Source organism: Hypanus sabinus, chromosome 4 (genome assembly GCF_030144855.1).
Source record: "Hypanus sabinus isolate sHypSab1 chromosome 4, sHypSab1.hap1, whole genome shotgun sequence".
In the NCBI taxonomy this organism is placed as follows: domain Eukaryota; kingdom Metazoa; phylum Chordata; class Chondrichthyes; order Myliobatiformes; family Dasyatidae; genus Hypanus; species Hypanus sabinus.
This window is the reverse complement of record NC_082709.1, coordinates 60,731,081-60,754,429: the sequence shown is the minus strand read 5'-3', so window position 1 is coordinate 60,754,429 and position 23,349 is coordinate 60,731,081. Positions and strand designations below refer to the sequence as shown.

The following is a 23,349-nucleotide window of genomic DNA, read 5'->3' as shown; positions in this document are numbered from 1 at the left end:
TATCCGTTACTTTTTGCAGGATTTTCCATTCAAGGGCATAGGTGTTTCCATACCAGATCATGATGAAATGAGCCAATATACTCTCTACCACACATCTATAAAATTTGTCAAAGTTTCAGATGACATGCCAAATCTTCACAAACTTATAAGGAAGTAGAGGCACTGCTGTGCTTTCCTTGTAGTGGCACTTATGAGCTGGACCCAGGACAGATCCTCTGAAATGATAACACTGAGGAACTTAAAGTTGTTGACTCTCTCCACCTTTGATCCCCCAATGAGGACTGGCTAATGGACCTCCCGTTTTCTCCTCCTGAAGTCAATAATCACCTCTTGCTGACACTTATTTTCATCAATTCCCACCAGATCCTATCTCTAATTTACCCAGTAGGGGCAATTTTGCAGAGGCTGCCACTCCACACAGTTTTGGATTGTGGCATGAAATCAGTGCTCCTGGAGGAAAACCACTTGGCCACAGGGAGAATGGGCAAATCCAAGATGACAGCTGAACCTGGGCCGCTGGCACTCCAAGGTAGCTGCTCTACCTGTGCTGCTCACAGATTTTTTGATTTCCCTTCAGATTTCCAGCAGTACGTTGCTTCTCGCTGTCTTCTGGATGAATACACATGAAACAGGGACTTTAAATCAGGTCTGGAATGAGTAGTGTTCAAAGTTCAAAGTAAATCTATTATCAAACTACACACGTATATGTGTCCATAAACAACCCTGAGATTCATTTTCTTTAAGCAATCACAGTAAGTACGAGAAACACAATAGAAACAATGAAGGGGCACACTTAAAAGGATGGAAAACCAATGTGCAAAAGACAACAAGCTGTGCAATACAAAAAGAAAGAAAAAGTAACAATTAATAATCAATAAATGCAAAAGTGAATCCATAGGCTGTGGGAACAGTTCAGTGACGGGAGATAATAATTCTCCCTGAACCTGGGGGTGAGAGCCCTGAGGCTCCTGCACCTTCTTCCTGATGGAAGCAGTGAGACAAGAGCATGGCCTGGATGGTGGGGACGCTTGATGATGGATGCTGTTTTCTGCGACAGTGCTCCTTGTAGATACGCTCAGTGGTTAGGAGGGCTTTACCTGTGATGGACTGAGCCGTGTATATTACTTTTTGCAGGATTTTCCATACAAGTGCATTCCATACCAGGCCATGATGAAACCAAATATACTCTCCACGACTTATCTATCGAAGTTTGTCAAAGTTTTAAATGACATGCCGAATCTTCACAAACTTCTAACTAAGTAGAGGCACTGATGTGCTTTCTTTGTAATTGCACTTAAGTGATGGACCCAGGACAGATCCTCTGAAATGATAACACTGAGGAATGTAAAGTTGCTGACCATCTCCAGCTCTGATTCCTGACGAGGACCTTTTGGACCTCTGGTCTTCTCCTCCTTAAGTCACTAATTATCTCCTTGGTCTTGCCAGCCTTGTGCGAGATGTTGTTGTGGCACCACTCGGCCAGATTTTCAGTCTCCCTTCCGTGTGCTGATTCATCACCACCTTTGATTCGACCCACAACAGTGGTGTCATCAACAAACTTAAATATAGCATTGAAGCTGTAGTTAGCCTCACAGTCTAAACTATAAAACAAGCAGAGCAGGGGGCTAAGTCCACAGCTTTGCGGTGCACCTGTGCTGAGGGAGATTGAGGAGGAGATGCTGTTGTCAATCTGAACTGACTGGGGTCTGCAAGTGAGGAAATCAAGGATCCAGTTGCACAAGGAAGTATTGAGGCCAAGGGCTTAAAGTTTGTTGATTAGTTTTGAGGAGATAATAGTATTGAATGTTGAGCTGTAATCAATGAAGAGCACCCTGATGGTGCATCTTTGATGCTCAGATGTTTCAGAGTTGAGTTGAAAGCCAATGAAATAGCCTCTACTGTGGACCTTGTGCTGGTAGGCTAATTGGAGTGGATCCAAGTTGCTTCTGAGTCAAGAATTGATATGTTTCATCTAAGCACTTCATCACAATGTTTGTAAGTAGTAGTAAGTAGTTTAGAGGGTGGAGTCCATACAACAAGCCTGAAGGGCAGCAAAACAAGGCAAGGCTCACCATGCATTACGATCAAAGTAAAGCAAGGTAGCAGGTGTAGGGAAGAGCAGGACCTTGGGACCTATGGGATACCTCCATAAAGGCTCAGACCAGAGAATGATGTTGACTCCCTACCCCTTACCCACTCCCCCCCCCCACCCCCGACCCACCCCATGATCGAAGATTCTCTAACTTCTTGGGTCACTTCACAATCCCTCACTGAACTCTGGACAGTTGTTGAACTCCTGTAGGTTAAACCCAAGACACAGTCCTTGTTTCTTAAATTTAAAAATTAAAAATAACAATATTCACTATGATTGAGGTGAAAGAGTTGAGTCACATTATATTAAAGCACAATGAACATAGACTTAGCTTGACTATACTATACACAGCTGTGTAAATTTGTTGTGCATGTGTTGACCAGGTAAAAATCTGCCTCTTTTTGACATCACCTTCTGAGGAATTTGACCAAATGCTTCTGCAATCATGTTGGCTGTTGAGATTGGCATGTTAGAAATCAATGACCCTAGGGAGAAGATCACAACACCATGTTCTCCAGAACTGTTCAAAAAGTCTTCCAGGTCCTGGAAAGAAAAGTAAAAAGCTTTTTTAATATTTAGCAACTACAAGATTTCTCTGGGTTGTTTTTTCAGAGGATGAAGGGAGATCTGATTGAGGTTTATAAGCTAATAAGAGGCAGACAGTATCTTTTCCCCAGGGTTGAAATGTCTAATACCAGAGGGCATGTAGTTAAGGTGAGGGTAGGGGGTTAAGTTCAAAGGAGATGTGAGGGGCAAGCCTTTTTTTTTACCAAGAGAGTGCTGGGAGCCTGGAATATGCTGCCTGGTGTGGTGTGTTAGAGCCAGATACATTACAAATACCTAAGAGATGTTTAGATAGGCACATGAATGTGAGGGACGTTGTGTAGGCAGAAGGGTTTAATTTAATTTGCCATTTGATTACTAATTTATTAGTTTGTCACAACATTCTTCCTGTGACAGACTGAAACCTCTGTCACTTTGGATCTAGTTATAGTTATCCAGGAAATGCTGATGATACTCAGTTGTGGGACAATCATTTGTGTGATCTACTATGGACGTCACTCAGGATGATAAGATATTGAAGTGGAATCCCATGCAATACAGAATTTGTCTGAGAAATTATGTGCGTTCCTTTGCCACTGTTATCCGGTAAAGCTGGGTATGTAGATGATATACTGGAAATATATTGAAGCATAAGACATAGGAGCAGAATTAGACCATTCAACCCATCAAGTCTACTCTGCCATTTCATCATGGCTGATCCATTTCCCTCTCAACCCCATTCTCCCACCTTCTCCCTATAACCTTTCACGCCCTGACTATTCAAGAACGTATCAGCCTCCACCTTAAATGGCCTGACCTCCACAGTTGCCTGTGGCAACGAATTCCACAGATTTACCACCCTCTGAAATTCCTCCTCATCTCCATTCTAAATTGTCATTCCTCTATTCTGAGGCTACGCCCTCTGGTCTTAGACTCCCCCACTATAGGAAACATTCTCTCCACATCCACTCTATCTACGCCTTTCAACATTTGATAGATTTCAGTGAGATCACCCTCATTCATCTAAATTCCAGCGAGAAAAGGCTAAGAGCCATCAATCTCTCCTCATATGATAGGTTTTTCATTCCTGGAATCATTCTCATGAATCTCCACTGAACCCTATCGAATGCCAGCACATTGTTTCTTAAAAAAGGGGCCCAAAACTGCTCACAATACTGTCCTTTAAGGAAAACCTTGCTGACTTTTGTTTATTTTATCATGTGCATAAAGTACCCAAAATCACATCCTCAACAATTGACTCCAACATCTTCCGACCACTGAGGTCAGAATAATTGTGCTATAATTTGTTTTCTTCTGCCTTCCCCCCTTCTTTGAGGAGTGGAGTAACATTTGTAAGTTTTCTGTCCTCCGGAACAATTCTGGAATCTAGTGATTCTTGAAAGATCATTACTAATGCCTCCACAATATCCACAGCTACCTCTTTCGGAACACTGGGGAATAGTCCATCTGGTCCAGGTGACTTAACTGACTTCAGACGTTTCAGTTTCCCAAGCATCTTCTCCCAGCATAGAAACCGCACTCACCTGTGCCCCCGGACACTCTTGAACTTCTGGCATACTGCTAGAGTATTCACAGTGAAAACTGATGCAAAATACTTACTCAGTTTCTCTGTCATTTTCTTGTCCCCCATTGCTACCTGTCCAGCATCATTTTCCAAAGGTTCAATATCTCCTCTCTCCTCTCTTTTACTCTTTATATATCTGAAAAAATTTTGATATTGTTGGCTAGTGTGTTGTGTAGAGTGTAGGCCTCCGTTAGTCTCAATAGACCATGGATTTGCACCTTGGAAAGTTTCCAGGGCGTAAGCCTGGGCAGGGTTTTTTTAATGGAAGACCGGCAGTTGTCCAAGCTGCAAGTCTTCCCTCTCCCAGTCACCAATGTTGTCCAAGGGAAGGGCATTAGGACCCATACAGCTTGGCACCGGTGTCATCACAGAGAAATGTGTAGTTAAGTGCCCTGCTCAAGGACACATTTGCAAGGCTCGAACTAGCGACTTTCAGATAACTAGACAAACGCCTTAACCACTTGGCCACACGCCAACACCATTGTATATCCTCATAGTTCATCTTTTCCCCCTTAGGGCTTTTTTTTAGTTGCCTTCTGTTGGGTTTTTATAAGTTTCCCAATCATCTAATTTCTCACTAATTTTTGCTCTATTCTATGCCCTCATTTTTGCTTTTATATTGGCTTTGTTTTCCCTTGCCAGCCACTGCATCATCCTGCCTTTAGAATAAATTCTTCTTTGTTGTGATGTATCTATCCTGCACCTTCCAAACTGCTCCCAGAAATTCCAGCCATTACTTCTCTTCTGTCTTCACTGCTAGTGTTCCCTTCCAATCAACTTCGGCCAGCTCCTCACTCATGCCTCGGTAATTCCTTTTACTCCATTGTAATACTGGTACATCTGACTTTATCTTCCCAATCTCAAATTGCAGGTGAATTCATTGTCTCCTGGGAGTTCCTTTACCTTAAGCTCCCTAATCAAACCCAGTTCATTACACAACATCCAATCCAGAATAGCTGAACCCCTATTGGGCTCTACCACATGGTGATCTAAAAATTCATCTTGAAGGCATTCTATAAATTCTCTCTCTTGGGATCCAGCATAACCCTGATTTTCCCAATCTACCAACATATTGATTATCATAACATTGCCCTTTTGACAAGCCTTTTCTATCTCCTGTTGTCTTTTGTAGTCCACATACTGGCTACTGTTTGTAAACCTGTATATAACTTGCATCATTTTTTACCCTTGCAATTTCTTAGCTCTACTCATGAGAATTCTACATCATTTGATTCTTTGTCACCTCTTTCTAAGGATTTGATTTCATTTTTTACCAGCAGAGTCACAACACCCCCTCAGCCTACCTGCTGTCCCAACTATATTCTTCCTTCAGTGATGTCCACAACATCATACCTGTCGATCTCTAACTGTGCTGCAAGATCATCGACCATAATCCGTATACCGCATGCAATCAAATATAGAACATTCAATCTTGCATCCAACACCCTTTTCGATTTTGTCCTCCTGACTGTAATTTTGCCCTTTCATCTGCCTGTCTTTCCTGGCAGGCTCACTACACCCTGTCTCGGCTTGTAAGCAACAGCCTTATCATTCTGGTTCCCATTCTCCTGCCAAGTTAGTTTCAACCCTCCCAAATAGCTCCAGCAAACATGCCCACAAGAATATTGGTCTTCCTTGAGTTCAGGTGTAACCCATCCCTTTTGTACAGGTCATACCTTGACCAGAAGAAATCACAATGATCCAGAAACCTGAAACTCTGCACTCTGCACCAGTTCTTCAGCCACACGTTCACTTGCCAGATCATCCTATTCTTACCCTCACTGGTGCCTGGTGCAGGCAGCAATCCAGAGAACGCTACTCTGGAAGTCCTGCTTTTCGGCTTTCTACCTAGCCCCCCAAATTCTCTCTTCAGGATCTCCTTGCTTTTCCTACCTATGTCATTAATGCCAACGCTAACCAAGACTTCCAGTTGCTCACCCTCCCATTTTAGATTGTCATAGACCTGATCTGAGACCTCCTTAATCCTGGCCCCTGAGAGGCAATGTACCATCTGGGCATCTCTATCATGCCCACAGAAACTCATATCGTCTGCTTTAACTATGGAATCTCCTATCAGTACTGCAGCCTTCTTCTCCCTCTTTCGCTTCTGAGTCACAGTGCCAGCCTCGGTGCCAAAGGCCTGGTTGTTGCAGCCCCTCCCCAGGATGGTCAAACCCTTAACAGTATTTGAAACAGTATACTTATTATTGAGGGGATAGGTCACAGAAGTGCTCTTGCCCTTTTCCCTTCCTTCTCCTGATAGTCACCCATTGTCCTACCTCCTGCAACTTGGGGGTGATTACCTCTCTGTAACTCCTATCTATCACTTCCTCAGTCTTATGTAGAAGCTGTAGATCATCAAGCTGCAGCTCCTGTCCCTTAGCTCAATGTTCCTGGTGTTGATGTGTTCTGGTGGTCTCCCAAAATTCCTATATCTCACACAAAGAACACAACAGACCCCACCCCGGAGCCATTCGCATTTCTCTAATTACATACTAACAGAAAAAGAATGAAGATTGAAGAAGAAGAAACTTACCAGATACTTACCTCGCCCAAGCATGATGAGTCAAAGCCTCCTTCCACACTCACGCAATGGCTATTCCACTTGTCCCTGCCTTATTTTTATTTGCTTTTGCTAATTCATGGGGCCTTTTGCAAACAGTGCTGCTGAAATTCTATGAAAGCTCCTTTACTTAAATCTCTCACTCTGTGACCTGTGCCAACTCGTAAGTGTAACTAATTATGCCTCAGAAATATGGAATGAGTATCAGAGAGATCTTTCTCATTAATGAATCCAAATTATTCAGTTGAGGTGATTCAGTAGAGTAATAAGTAGAATCTACTTTCTTAAATATATATCGAGAGTTAAAGGGCTAATGTCTTAGCAAGATCTAGAAAAACTCGTTTATGCATTTGTAATTAGCAGGCAAGACTACTATAATGGCATTTTCACAGGTCTCTGTACAAAAATCGCTGGGACAGCAACAGCTCATTCAGAATGCTTCTACTAGAATCCTCATTAAGACCAGGACAGTAGAACTTATCACTCTAGTTCTCGGATCACTACCCTGGCTTCCTACCCATCAGAGAACTGACTTTAAAATATTACTACTGGTTTATAAAGCACTGAGTGGTCTAGGGCCAAAATACAACTCCGATCTCCTACTGCATTATGAACCTTCCCGAGCTCTCAGGTTGTCTAGGCGGGACTGTTTACCATCCCCAACATGGTGAAGCAACATTTAGTTACTATGTTCCACAAATCAAGAATAATCTTCCAGACGATATGAAGTCCACCCCAACTTTAAGCTCTTTTAAATCAAGGCTTAAAACTTTTCTTTTCACTGTAACTTAATTAGAATCTCCTGCACTGTAACTTCTATTTATCACATCTATTTTTGTGTGATTTTATTCACTTATATATTGTCTGAAATTTGATGTTTGATTTTTATACCTTGTTCTATATAAAGCACTTTGAACTGTCTTGTGTTTGAAAAGTGCTATACAAATAAACTTGTTTGCTTTTTACTCTGATACACCGCTCTGTATGGTTTATCGTTCGCAACCCTTTTTGAGACCAACTTGTGTACAAGTCTTTACGAATTCATCATGATGTAATTGATGCATAACTTCCCTCTGTGTTCAATTCCTCTAGCTCACTAATATTGCCCATTTGGGAGTGGTGGGTTTCTAAAGATAAGGGGGGCAGTGGGGGGAAACGCTGCGTGACAAAGGGGGACTGCAGAGGGATTACGGGCTTAATTTAAGGAATGAATTACTTAGTGCAAGTGTTTGATCCTCAGTGCCTCATAATTGATTACATAAACAACACATCTCTTGTTAACCCATTGTTCTCAGTCTTTGCTCAAAGCATATTTTAGTTGTGAAAATCAATGTGACTCTTCTGTATTTGGCATATCATGAGAAGAATGGGCTGAGGAAATCATGTTATTTCCAAGCCACATTATAGTTGCATTCTCAGCATTCACTGCTGTAGTACAGTGGTAGGTACTCTGATTCCCATACTCTAATCACACAGTAATGCAATTCTTGTAAATTGGAGTATTACATTCTGGGATGAAGTTCAGGATCTGCCATTTTGAATGATCTTGAGGGCAATTGAAGACTCCTTAACCATTTGAAGAGAATACACTCTGATCAAGCAAACAAGAACTTGGCTTATTTTCAGTCACTTCGTGAACACTTTCAGACATGGAAAACACTTCAAAACATGTTTGCCAGCACTTCACAGCAAAACGATGATAGCTTGTATGCTTAGTACACATTTAGCTGCTCATTGTTAAATCTGGAAAGCTCCATACAGTTGGAGAAGAATTGATTTTACCAGTAGAAAGGGAGGTTCTGTGAAAGGTTTTGCACAAGTCATCAGACCAAATAATTAAAGCGATTCCGCACAGCAACAACTCAGTTCAAATAGGCAAAATGGCTGAGAATGTGGAAGCACATTGTGCAACATACTTAGGAAACAGAATTTGCTCTGCAGTTGGATGAGTCAACTTTGCCAGGCAATGAAATTTCACTTCTTGGTTAAGTTCACTTCATAAAAGATGAAAGCATGGTTCAAGAGCTGTTATTTGCAAGGGCACTGGAAATAGATATGAAAGGGGAATCAATATTTTGGGTTGTTCAGGAATTTTTCAAAGATGGACATTCCGCTCTCCAACATTCTTGTTTGCATGACAGATTGGGATCAATGGCAGGATGCCACAGTGGGGATTTTAGTTTTTTGAAAAAAATACTGTACCTAACATGTGTAATTCATAGTGTAATTGCAAAAAAAAACAATTGATTGGTTGCAAAAATCATTAAGTACTGTTATCACAGCAGTAAGTAAAATCAAGTCCCACACTCTCAATTCTCAACTATTTTGAAAGCTTTGTATTGGGAATGATGAACGGTTTGAATTCTTGCTGTTGCACAAAGAAGTCAGATGGTTTTCAAAAGGAAACTGCCTGAAATGCTCTTTTTCACACTTTTCAAAACTGGGATAAAATTCTTTGAAGACTCAAATGCTTCATTCAGTAATCAACTCGAGTATTTGGCATGACATTGCTTATTTGTTAGAATTATTGCAAAGTTTAATGAATCTTCAATTGCAAGGAAATAATGTGAATCATATCAGAGTCAAATCAGTCCATGTTAACCCTGTTTAAGTGCAAAACTGGTTGTTGTGATCTTTTCCAATTTCTGAATATCTGAGTCGGAAGAGAGAAAGAATACCAGATGATGATCTTCAAATATACTGTGCCCACCTGAGCGAGCTACATTAAGACATGTCAAAGAGATTTCAGGATCTTCTCTCAATCTAAATTCCAGATTTGGTAATAAATCCATTCCTAACTACTTGTAATGAGGAATTAACAGGAATGAAGGATGAAGAACAGATCTTGCTACAAAATGACTTTGAGCTGAAGCTGAGGTTCAAATATCTTATCAAGACTTTTGGTTGCAGAAATAAATCTCTTAGCTCTATCCTGCACTGTGGAAAAAGATCAAGGTATTGCCTTTCCAATATCATATTTAGTGGAGTACAGTTTCAGTGCAGTTGCCCAAATTCTTTCAAAGCAATTAAACAGACTACAAATTATGAACAAGAGGATCTGAAACTCCTCTGAGTGACAGTCAGCCTGATGTTGAGAAGTTGCATCACTGCACCAAGCCCGTCCATCTCACTGAAAGGTGAGAAAGCAATGAAGTAGAGAATAGTTGGACTACTAATGTACACTCTAAAATCATTGATGAAATTGTTTTGACTGTAATTAAATAAACTAATTTTATTTGTAACTTTAAATATATTTCAATAATTTTTACAATTACTTGTCACTGCTTTGAATTTGCAGTTCCCGTTTTCTTTCACTGTGCATCATAAATCAAAATTCTTTACATTTTTAATGTAATGGCTGGTAAAATGTTGTGGTCACTGGTCTGAGAGTCAAGGGACAATAACCCAACAACGTTTGGGAGTCACTGCTCTAGTTGAACTCTTCTGTTAGTTTTCCAAACTACTTGCGGTACCTATATGCTAGCTTTTAACAAATTGCACACAATGGTGTTCAGATCCCCCTATATCTCAGGGATCACTCGTCATGGAGATGACATACTTTTATGCCAAAATGAACAATTCCACATCTTCACTGATTCAGATGGGTTATCTTTTATTTCCTGCAATAGGCTAAAATGCAGCAATTTAACAAATGCAATTTTAAAATACAAAAACAATATATTCATCCACAGCATCTAGCACTTGTTCAAAAACACTAATAAATCGGTCAAATGTGATTTTGCTTTACAAGGCAATGTTGGCTTTCTTTGATTACCCTGAAGTCTTCCAGATGTCCTTCTATAATCATTCAATTATAGCTCTTGACATTTTCCTGAAGACATATGTTAGGCAAACTAGGCTGCAATTATCTGACTTTCTGATTTCCACTTTTTTTTTGGAAAGAAGCATTATATTTGCAAGGGCTTTCAGGGAGAAGGCTTGAGGCAAGTCTGATGGGATGCAGAGTTCAGCTGAGTGAAGGGGAAGAAAAGAGGATGACAGTGATACGCCCACAGCGAGGAAGACAGAGAAAATGGAAGCATGTGACAAATAGGGAACATTGAAGGGCAGAGATAATGTGGATAATGGTGGGGAATGTGTTAGGAGAGTATGTGGGGAGAATAAAGAGGGAGTGAGGTTGAGCATATGAAAGAGAGTAAGGCGGGTTTACAAAAATATGGGGATGAGTGCGCACACAGATGTAAGGAAGAAGGAGACATTCTGGGCAGTGGTTAAGAGTAGGGGCCAGGTGAATGGCAGAGACTGTGAAGGGAAGGGATTGTGAGTAGAATGAGAGGCAATGTGGGAGGCTGGGAGGGAAAAGAATCAATGGGAGAGAAAGTGTGAGGGAGAGGGACAAGAACTGACACAACTAATAGGATTTTGCAGAAAAACAGTGTGGGGTATGAGAGGGAAAGGTTGTACAGGGAAGATTCAGAAATTTTTTCTGGAAATCTGAAATGAAACCAGAAGTATTAGAAGTACACACTAGATCAGGCAGCATCTGTAGAGGGTAATTCATGATTTTATGCCGTATTTTTCAATTTTAAATGGAGCGTGTATCTGCCATTTTACGCTGTTGTGTTTGCTATATTCATAAACTCATATGCAATCATTGAATTCACACCGGTACTGTTCCCACCTGGGGCAAAGGTTTCCTCTCCTTGCAATTCATGCCTCCAACAAGGATCATGTTTGGCATCAGGGGTCTGGGGTACTCCAGGATGAAGTCGTACCGCAGCAGCCAGATGGAAGACTGACTCAGTAGCTGGACCAAGGTCACATCTCTCTGGAGGAAACTAATGGCCAAATCTTCAAATGGTGAATATAGAAAATGGCATAGCCACGGTTCGCAGAGACTGGCCAGGAAGTTTTTTACCCTTTGGAGAAAGGTCATTCGATCGGAGTTGTTGGTGAAAAACCTGGGCACATACGAGAGTGGTCTGGGACATTTAGTGGCTGAGTATTCCAAACCACAAGGAATCCATCGCAGTAGGTTCACCGTTGGAAGGGAGAGGTAGTCGGCAACAATTACACCACAAGGTGAAAAGGGGTCTGTCAGTAGGGCATCAAATTTTGCTTCCATCAATTCCTGCATCAGCTCTGCACTAAACAATAAATATTTACAGTTAGTCAGGACATAATCCCTGTAACTCACCAAATGTTCCAAAGAACTCCTAACTCTTTCATAAAAGGTCCCATTGTAAAGGGCCATCTGTATCAGATCTCTATGTGTTTTCACCACATCTTCTTTGCTGAAGGGAACAAAATAAGTCTTGCTGGTGTAGAAATGGGATGCTTTAATCATCAGAGTGTTTTCAGGGTAGACGACAACAATTTGATGTCCTCTTCCATGAAGCTCCTTCAGTGTAGTCTGCAAACTGAGCCAATGACTCCCGTCGAAAGGGACAACCAGCAGCTTCCCACTCTCAACCCAGATGCAAGACCATTGCAAGCAAAGCAGGAACCACACAAGCTGTCCAATGTCACGATAAATCCAAGCCATCCTGGGAGGCAACTCAAAACTCAGTGGCGGAGTGAGAGGAGCCCTTTCTACTTAAATACCACCCAATAAAACTTACCAGCAACCCTCACCTTAAACCCTATCATTGGCAGTCAGTGAAAATGGTTTGTCAACGTCAAACAGACAGATTAATTATTTATTTAGGATTGCATTGCCTTAGTTAATATTTTCCACACTTCTTTTTCAAACTGAAATATACTGCATCACAGGCTATTCAGTCCTGCAATCTATCAGCCAATTTCACACTGGGCACCTTTCCAGTGGATGTGGCACGAAAGATTCATACTCATTACTGTGATTGGACTGGCCAAGCAGTACTATTTCCACCATTGCTGGTCTTGGTGTTATCAACTACTCCTTGGTTTCCAGTGTGTTCGGTGACACCTGGTTTCAGCTCTGATTAATTAGGCTCACCTACCACGGAACTGATCCATCGGGTCAGTACAGCAGTCCCATCAGGCTCAGTCCTTTTACCTAATAAAGTGGCCTCTAGGCATATGTTTTAAATATACAATGGGGAAAATTTTGCAAGGCTATAGAGAAAGGGCTAAGTGTTGGCTCTCGTGAGCTGGTCGAAAGCTGGTGTAGACACAATGAACCATACAACCTCTTTCTGCACTGGAATACCAAATGACCAATTTTAATTTTACATACATTTTTGGATTTGCCCATTCATTGGCTTCGGGTAGGAGTCACCATCTCTCTCCTAGCCTCAGGACTGCTGTAGCTTCTCACAGTTTGCTAACCACTACTGCATTGGGAAGGTCACCCCGAATTCCACACTCAGAGAAAGACTTCATCCACATTTCCTTTGGCCTACAGCAAGAGGAAGAGGAAGCAAAGGAATTTACCTGCACTGCAGGGTAGTCATTCCCAGACATTCACATCTTCCCTGTCAGTGTCCCACCAGAAGTGCCTGGCTGGGTCCTGGCCATTCTCCATGTCTCCCTTGCTCCAGAAACAATACCTGCAGATACCTGTCCAGCTCTCCTGGAAACAATTCTCCCCTCCATTGATGCACCATCAATAACTCACCCTGAGACGTAAGGCGAGATACCGGCTTTTATTGATTGGAAGAAAGAACAAGCAGTGAGTGACCACCATACTACATCCTGGAGACAGAGAGGCCGGGCTCAGGCCTCGATCGACTTTATACAGGGGTCTGTGGGAGGAGCCACAGGAGCAGTCAGCAAGGGGCATGTCCAGACAGGTATATGTAGTTCACCACACCTCCATCACTGCATAATCCACAGCAACACCCCCAGGTTCCATGTTATGTGAAGAGCTGCTCTTGCAGTACATGACAACTGGCGGAACCCACAACAGGAGATACAGTGCCTTGCGGCACTGCACAGGGAAAGCCATCAATGAAAATTACATTGAAGTTCTAGCTCTGTCTGACTTTTACAGACAGTGTCAGGGTGAAAGCAAGTTTTTACTGTGTACCAGCATGAAAGTGAACATTGTAATCAGCGTGAATGGATTGGACTAGCTTTGCTATTAATAAGACTGCCCCATTAAATCTCAGTTACCCTTAGCCTACTGCACTATTTGAACTCCAAAAATAGGTTGGAGGCATTTCTAGACTTTTGAATATACGCAACATGTTCTGTGACATCAGGTAATGATTTGCTTTTGAGAATTAGTCACTGTTGTAAGGTAAATATTTAATTCATGCTTTTGGGCAAAGGTTCCAGATATTGAAAAGAACAGCCTGTCCTTATACCCTAGTGCTGATTGCCTAGGGCAGGGGTCGGCAACGTTTACCACTGAAAGAGCCAATATGGACCCATTTCCCACAGAAAAGAAAACACTGGGAGCCACAAAATGAAATAACACTGCATACAACGGGTTTTTTTTGCCTTTATGCTATGTATAAACAAACTATAATGTGTTGCATTTATGAAATTGATGAACTCCTGCAGAGAAAACGAAATTACATTTCTGCATGCAACAAAAACATTTTGAACTCCGAAAAAAAGACGTTGGGTTGAAGGTTACTCCGTAGGTAGCCTACCTTGGATCGAAGAATTAAAAGAATGCACGCACTGGCGGGCGTCAGGCATTGGCAGTTGTGATGTATATTAATAGTGATAAAAAAACACGTTGTAGCGGTGTGCTACACGCAGCGCTAAAATAAAGACACTGCAGTCAAAGGTAACTTTATTCGAACTAAACAGCCTTGCTTTAAAGCCTCCCTCAACCCGTCCCCGTGGGCGCGGATGCTCCAAAAGACACGTACTCACAAACCCCCGTGGGCTATCTCCCTTAGTCGGAACGGTGGCTAATTGTGAGCCGGTTCGGATGTGCCAGGAAACGGTGTCTCCGCAAAGTTTTCAGATTGTACAAGATCACCATAATCTTCAAATTTCGAATTACATTTCAAAAGCTAACAAACCACGGGGAGCCGCATCACAGAGATCAAAGAGCCGCATGTGGCTCTGGAGCCGCAGGTTGCCGACCTCTGGCCTAGGGGATGGTATCAAATCTGCACAGAACTCATGGGACTTCTGGCAATAAGGCAGGAAGCCTATCCTGCTTAGTAGTCCTAACAGGTTTGGGTAAAGTAGGCTTTTACAAGGAGCTACGTGCTTTCACTTCCAAACATTGTTCAATTGCTTCCAACTGATTTACAAAGATGTGGCCAGGATTCGAAAAGCTGAGTTGTGGAGAGCATTTGAGCAGGGCAAGGCTTTATTGATTAGTGCATAGGAGACTGAGGGGTGATCTTATTGTGGTGTATAAGGTCATGAGAGGCACATATAGGGTGAATGCACAGTCTTTTTCCTCAGAATTTGAGAATCAAAATCTAGAGAACATACATTTAGGGTGACTTATCAGGAAACTGAGGGGCAACCTTTTCACTCAGACGGTGGCCATGAGCTGCTGGAGAAAGAGTTGAGGCAGGTACATTAACAATATTTGAAAGGCACTTGGATAGGTACAGGAAATCTTTCGAAGGATACGGGCCAAATAAGATCGGTTTAGATGTGAATCTTGGTCCTCATGCACCAATTGGGTCAAAGGGCCCATTTCGTTGCTGGATGACTCCACTATGACTGGCCTGCATCTTACCCTACTGCTCATATCCTTTCTTATGGCTGCTTCCCTTGAATAAACTTTGACTGTACTCAGCTTTGATTTGGCTTCCCTCTTTCACAGTGAAGCTGAATTCCTGGACACATTTCCAGTAATTTTCCATTCAGTCGTAAGTTATCACGGAGACAGAGCTCAGAAACAGGCTCTCTGGCCCACTGAGACTGTGTGGACTATCATGCACACATTTTTATAGTAATCCTCGCCTCACTCATGTCAACTACCCATTTTGATTAATGGACTAACGCATCACAGCAGATACAACTTGTGCAATATTGCTCCTCTGCTGGCTACCCCAGAATATAGTGGGTTGCAATATGATGGCAGGCAGTAAACTATCATTGAGCTTGGGATGGGAAACAGAACTAGCAGTTCACCTGTGTGATTGAGTCACTAAGGGCACTGAATGTCTTGTAGACTGTTAACTACAAAAGAGATTTGTGGCCTCTTCTTATCACCACCATCAGGGATGGAGTACAGGAGCCTGAAGAGCTGCATCCAATTATTCAGAAACACCTTTTTTCCTTCCACTATCAGATTTCAGAACAGTCCTTGAACTCACAGACTTTCTTTGAACTATCTATTTAGTTTTGCAATTTATAGTAATTTTATGTCTTTACACCGTATTGCTGCCACAAAATGTCAAATTCTGTATAATTTCTCAGTGATAATAAATCTGATTCTGATTCTAAGATCAAAGACACTGAGATTATGGGGTTGGGGAAATCATTACAGCTTTGGAATGGCAGTAAAGGGTATGATGAGGAATTTGGGGCCAATTGGCTGAAGATGTGGGGTACTGGATGATGAAGTGGAAGGAGTAGTGCAGAAGGATGTTCAGGGAATTAGCTAAGTTACTTACTTTATAGGCCTTCCTGTTCCGTGTACATTTAGAAATCCATTTGTTCCAGAAATGCCCAGTGGCAGGCTGCCCCAGGAGATATGGTCCAGGTTCACCTGCAGTGCAACATCATTGCTTTAGATTTTTGTAAATGATACTTATTAATTCTTGGTCTCTTATTGTTCCAAATAAAAGAAGAAATAAGAAAGTCAATTTGATCAAAAAATTTTTTTAGTTAAAAAGAAAGGTATACTTTGGAAAATGTATAAAAATCTAGGTAAAATCATCATTTTCACAGCATGAATATGACCTATTAAAGAAAGAGTAATCCATCTAGAAAATAGATTGTTTCATGGAGTCCATTAAAGGAACTATATTCACTTTAAAGAGATTTTTATATTTTTTAGTAATTATAATACCTAAATATTTAAATGTATTAACAATTCTAAAAGGCATGGCATTGTATATACTAACAGGAACATTTAATGGAAACAATTCACTTTTATTCAAATTAAATTTATATCCTGAAAATTTACCAAAATCTTTAAGTATTTCCAAAAGATTAGGAATTGATTCCTCAAGATTTGAAATAAAAACCAAAAGATCATCAGCATAAAGAGAAATCTTATGGTTCCATTCAGAGAGATACCATGAATATTTTTAGCTTCACGTAAGCTCCAATACAAGATTAAATAATATTTCCTAGTATAGATAACTATTGTGATAGATGTAAAACTGAAGTAGCTACCTTGTCACATATGTTCTGGTCGTGTTCTGTATTAAAATCGTTCTGGAAATCTTTATTTTCTACAATCTCTAAAGCTTTGAAAATTAATTTACAACCTAATAGATTGACCGTTCTATTTGGAATAGTTCTGCATCACATTCAGGGTATCTTATTTTCAGATCAACATGTAATCGCATTTGTTACACTACTGGAAAGAAGGGCTATCTTATTAAAATGGAAAGATATTTCTTCCCCTACATTAATTGAATGGTTCTCTCAAGTGATGTTATGTCTTAGTTTGGAAAAAATTAGAAGTAGAATTTTTGATCCTTGATTTGATCTTGAGAAAAGATGGGGTTCTTTTGCCAAATATTATCATTTAATTTGAATTAAGTTATATGTTATCCTTCCAATTTTATTTTTTTTATAAATATGAAATGGCGGTTGATGACTTTTTTATATATTTAGACGATGGTTAAATGTATTGCTCTGGGGGGGTTGATTCCTAATGGGTGTTTTTTTTTGTAGTTAGTGGGGTTTTTTCCTAGTTTAGATGGGATTCTTTTTTTCTCTTCTTTTTCCTATATATAATTTTTTTCCCCATTTTTATATTTTAAGATCAGTTTTTTTCTTCAGCTTTATTAATTGTATACATATTAATCTGTTGGAGTTTTGTATCATTTTATAGCTGTTGAAGACTATATAATCAATAAAAAGATTCTAAAAATGAAATTACATCATTGCATAGGCTCCAGTTCAGAGGTTGTATCAGGGATGCAAGTTTGACCATAAGGTCATAACTTTGCAAAGTATATAAAATAGCCTTGAAAAGGTCAAAACAGTAAAACCCTAATAATCAGCTACTCAATTGCTCTGAAATTTCAATGGCTCACCATTGCGCCCAATCCCTTTCATCCTCTCAGTGCCTGGTTCCCATCTTTAAACTGGCCATGTTCACTGTACTATAATACTGTGTTTAACAAGTAAATTAAAAGTGTGTTGGGGCATTAATAGGACTACCATCCAATACTCCAGAAGGTCACCCAGCCTAGCACCACTAATGCCTCAATGTGTTGAATACGTTTGTCCAGAAGTCAAGGCCCAGTGGTCAGAGGCCTGAGTATGTGAATCTCTCTGAGTCAGCTGGGGAAGTCGAGGGCCCCAAGTCTGCAAATCCACAAGTGCTCTGGAGGCTGAGGACAGCCTGCCTTTGGGTTAGAGGGCTGTGTGTGTGCATGGGTGGATGTGGTGTGCCGGGGTGAGGGGTGTTGGGCTGGTGGTAGGAACGAGCCTTGCTTTCTTGCTGTTGCTTTGTTGCCTGGTATTTTCTGTGTTGCTCTGCCAAGAATGGTGGGCATGTAATGCTGGCACCAGAAAGTGTGCCGACTTTTGTGGGCTGCCCCCAGCCCACCTTTGGGATGTGTTGGTTGTTATAATGCAAAAAACACATTTTACTCTACGCCTCGAGGTACATGTGGTAAGCTAATCTGATTCTGAATTTGAATTTCTGGACACATTCCAGTAATCTTACACTCAGCTGTAAGCATACAAACTTCAACATGTTGAAGACTTATACAGTCTTCAAAACAAGAATCTGTGATATGTTAATTCACGTGAACCCTTATTTAACTGACAAAAGTGCAAAGAAAAGATTTTCAATAGTTTTACTGACCAACTTAATTGTATTTTGTAAATATACACAAATGTATAATTTGATGGCTGCAACACACTCAACAAAAGTTGGGACAGAGTTAAAATAAGATTGAAAAGTGCACAGAATATTCAAGTAACACCGGTTTGGAAGACTCCACATTAAGCAGGCTAGTTGGTAGCAGGTGAGGTATCATGACTGGGTATAAAAGTAGCGTCCATCAAAGGCTCAGTCTTTGCAAGCAAGGATGGGTCGTGGCTCACCCCTTTGTGCCAAAATCTGTGAGAGAACTGTTAGTCACTTCAAAAGGAACATTTCCCAATGCAAGATTGCAGAGAATTTAGGTCTTTCAACATCTACAGTACATAATGTGAAAAGATTCAGCGAATTCAGAGACATCTCAGTGCGTAAAGGGCAAGGTCAGAAACCACTGTTTAATGCGCGTGATCTTCGAGCCCTCAGGCAGCACTGCCTAAGAAACCGTCATGCTACTGTGACAATTATAGCCACCTGGGCTCGGGAGTACTTTGGAAAACCATTGTCACTTAACACAGTCCGTCGCTGCATCCAGAAATGCAACTTGAAACTGTATTACGCAAGGAGGAAGCCATACATCAACTCTATGCAGAAACGCCAGCGAGTTCTCTGGGCCCGAGCTCATCTCAGATGGACCGAAAGACTGTGGAACCATGTGCTGTGGTCAGATGAGTCCACATTTCAGCTAGTTTTCGGAAAAAACAGGTGTTGAGTTGTCCGTGCCAAAGATGAAAACGACCATCCTGATTGTTATCAGTGAAAGGTGCAAAAGCCAGCATCTGTGATGGTATGGGGGAGCATCAGTGCCCACGGCATGGGTGAGTTGCATGTATGTGAAGGTACCATTGACTCTGAGGCATATATTAGGATTTTAGAGAGACATATGTTGCCATCAAGGCGACGTCTTTTCCCGGGACGTCCATGCTTATTTCAGCAGGACAATGCCAGACCACATTCTGCACGGGCTACAACAGCGTGGCTTTGTAGACACAGAGTGCGTGTGCTTGACTGGCCTGCTGCCAGTTCAGATCTATCTCTTATTGAAAATGTATGGCGCACCATGAAGAGGAGAATCAGACAACGGAGACCACGGACTGTTGAGCAGCTGAAGTCTTAAATCAAGCAAGAATGGACAAAATTTCCGATTGCAAATCTACTACAATTAGTATCCTCAGTTCCCAAATGATTAAACAGTGCTATTAAAAGGAAAGGTGATGTAACACAATGGTAAACATGCCTCTGTCCCAACTTTTGTTCAGTGTGTTGCAGCCATCAAATTCTAAAATACAATTAAGTTGGTCAGTAAAACTATTGAAAATCTTTTCTTTGTAATTTTGTCAGTTAAATAAAGGTTCACATGAATTAACATATCACAGATTTTTGTTTTTATTGCATTTTGGAAAATATCCCAACTTTTCTGGAAACGGGGTTTGTAGTTTAAATCCACTGGAGCCTCTCTAGCAAACCTACCTGCAAGAATATTTGTCCCCCTCCAGTTCAGATGTAAACCGCCCCACTGGAACAGGTCCCACCTTCTCTTGAAAACTGCCCAATTATCTATAAATCTGAAGCCCTCCCTCCTACACCATATCTTCAGCCAAGTGTTGATCTGCACTATCTTACTATTTCTAAACTTACCTGCACGTGGTACGGGTAGCAATCCTGAGATTGCTATCCTGGAGGTCCTGTCCTTTAACTTGGCACCTAGCTCCCTAAACTCACCTTTCAGGACCTCCTCACTCTTCCTACCCACGTTATTGGTCCCAACATGGACCACGACATCTGGCTGCTCACCCTCCCTCTTGAGAATACTGAGAACTCGACCTGAGATATCGCAGACCCTGGCACCAGGGAGGCAACAGACCATCCGGGATTCTCGATTTCTTCCACAGAACCTCCTATCTGTCCCTAACTATCGAATCCCCTATCACTACTGCTCTCCTTTTCCCTCCTTCCCTTCTGAGCTGAGGGTCCAGTCTCGGTGCCAGAGACGCAACCACTGCAACTTGTCCCTGGTAGGTCGTCCCCACCAACAGTATCCAAAACGGTATACTTATTGTTGATGGGAACGGCCACAGGGGTGCCCTGCTCTTCCTGTCTACTCCCCTTCCCTCTCCTGACAGTCACCCAACTACCTGTCTCCTGACTCCTAGGGGTGACTATCTCCCTGAAACTCCTGTCTATTTCTGCCTCTGCCTCCCAAATGATCCAAAGTTCATCCAGCTCCAGCTCCAGTTCCCTAACACGGTTTGTCAGGAGCTGCAGCTGGATGCACCTTTTGCAGGTGTAGTCATCAGGGACAATTGTGCTTGCCCTGACTTCCCACATACCGCAAATGGAGCACTCAACTGCCCTAACTGCTGCCTCCATTACCTACTCCTAATCTAATTAGATTAATTAAAGGAGCTTACCCGGCCTTACCTCACCTGGAGTGAAGCTCCAGCCTCTGCTCGCTATTTAAATTCTCCCGCTGCCTCGACTTTCACGCACTTGCGCAGTTGTGCCCCGTTCAAACCTCGGCTCTGCCTGTTCTCGCTGAAGTCTAATTGAGCCAAAGCCGACCCACTCTGCCTCGGTCCACTCCGACGATGGCTGATGTATATGGCAGTCTTTCTTTTTAAACCTTTAACGCCAGGAATATTAGAGTAAGATTTTCTTAGGATATGAGACTAGTTTAAAAGATAGACCTACCATTCTGAGATGACTTTCTGTGTGCTACTGACCTATACTTTGAATAACATCTCCATCATTCTTCACCATTCAATTTATTTAAAGTATGTGGAGACCATCAAGGAATGGTTTACAGCAACAGTCAATCCAAACAATTGGCTTTAATTATTCCTTCATTTCATTTAATTAATAAATAAAGAGTTTTGACAGGATAGATCACAAGAAACACACTCACTAGAAATCCATTGAAAAGATGCCCTGAAGGTAACACACTGGGCAAATTGGCTCCAAACTCAGCTGCTTAAATTTTACCTCACGGGTTGGGGCAGGTCAAACTTTCTCTCAAAACTGCAGCAAGTAGCCAGCTAATGCACAGCACCAGGACATTATGAACGGCTTGGATGTACAGGGCATATGAATAACCAAAAAAAATGAATAAGGAGAAGTAGATTTCTCTGCCCATCAAGCCTGCTTCTAAGATCATTGCTGAGCTGACTGTGACCACATTCCACTCTTTCTCAGTAACCTTACACTGTTATGTTTTATCAAGAATCTATCTATTTGCCTTAATATTCAGATACTCCACTTTATCACCTTTTGAGGAAGGGAGAGATCCACAGACTTTTGATTTGCTAAGAGGAAAAGGTTTAGTTTCATTTCTCTTTCAATCCTTTTAATGTTCAGAGGGTTTCTCCCACAAGAGGAGATAGCTCCATTGTGTCCATCCTGTCAAGGTTCTTCAGGATCTTGTACATTTTAATCAATTACCTTCTCACTTCAAAACTTCCACAGATTTAAATCCAATCTCCCCAAACTCTCCTCAGAAACATTCAAAGGGTATTACAAATATTTAAAAAATAGATTTTTATGAAATTGAGTTTTCAAAATAATTAAATAAACCCAAACAAGCAAAATCCTAAATCACTGAATGCAATGAAAACATTTAAATAAACTTAAAAACATTTCAAAAACTAAATTCACTTCACCTTAACTAAATTCCTCACACTGGTTTTCCCCATTCATTTGAACGGAGATGTTGATCCAACACAGGCAGTTCTAACAGAGCCTTATAGTTGGGGAAAGAGTTAAGTTTCATGGCCAGCAGCTGCCAAGAAGTTGGCGCCTATGTGAGAAATCAGAATGTAACATCATAGAGTCATAGAGAGATACAGCTTGGAAACAAGACTATGTTACAGACCAGCCAACAAGTCCTAGGGATTTAGAGGAACAAATATGTAATGAGATTGCAGACTGTTGCAAGAAAGATAAGGTTGTACTTTCCATGTATTGATCATCAGTACATAGCAGAATCAATGAGAGAGCGTACAATACTGGATCTGCTATTAGGGAATGAGACAGGGCAGATGACAGAGGTTGTTTGTGTAGGGGAACACTCCAGTGGTCACAGCACCATTAGATTCAAAGTAAATATGCAGAGAGATAGGTCTCCTCAGCGGGTTGAGATCATAATTGTATCAGAAATGTTCTGGCAACTGTGGATTGGGACAGGCTGTTCTCTGGCGACTGTGTACTTGGAAAATGAGAGGTATTAAAGTGAAATTGTGAAAGTACAAAGCTTGTCAGAATAAAAGATAAAGGTCACAAGTGTCAGGAATCTTGGTTTTCAAAAGATAACTGAGGCCCCAGTTAAGAAAAAACAGGAAGTGCTGAGCAGGTATAGGCAAAGGAACAAATGAAGTTCTCATGGAGTACAAGAAATGCAAGAGAACACTTAAGAATGAAGTCAGGAAGGCTGAAACAAGCAACACATGCAAAGTGATGGAGGTACTCAGCAGGCCAGACAGCATGTGTGGAAAAGAGTATAGTTGTCATTTCGAGCCAAGAGTCTTCAGAAGGACTGGAGTAAAAAAGATGAGGAGTCAGAGTTAGAAGGTGGGGGGAGGGGAGGGAGAAACACTAGTTGATGGGTGAAACCGGGAGAGGGGGGAGGGGCGAAGTAAAGAATTGGGAAGTTGAATGGTGAAAGAGATTCAGGGCTGGAGAAGGGGGAATCTAATAGC

At 41.5% G+C, this 23,349-nt stretch overlaps 1 protein-coding gene across 4 annotated transcripts in view; it reads right to left on the bottom strand.

Annotated features, from left to right (window-relative positions):
* The window catches only part of LOC132392811 (UDP-glucuronosyltransferase 1A1-like), a 29,253-nt gene extending 16,060 nt beyond the window's left edge, over positions 1–13,193 (bottom strand). Inside the window, exons 1-3 of one of the 4 annotated variants that reach the window (XM_059967209.1) lie at positions 13,159–13,193; positions 11,426–11,891; positions 2,504–2,635 (exon numbers count right to left, since the gene is read on the bottom strand). In XM_059967209.1, coding sequence (XP_059823192.1) covers positions 2,504–2,635; positions 11,426–11,891; positions 13,159–13,178 — 618 coding nt within the window. In that variant the 5' untranslated portion in view covers positions 13,179–13,193. The other 3 variants (XM_059967210.1, XM_059967208.1, XM_059967211.1) reach the window with 3 other exon arrangements.
* Positions 13,194–23,349: the final 10,156 nt, after the last annotated feature.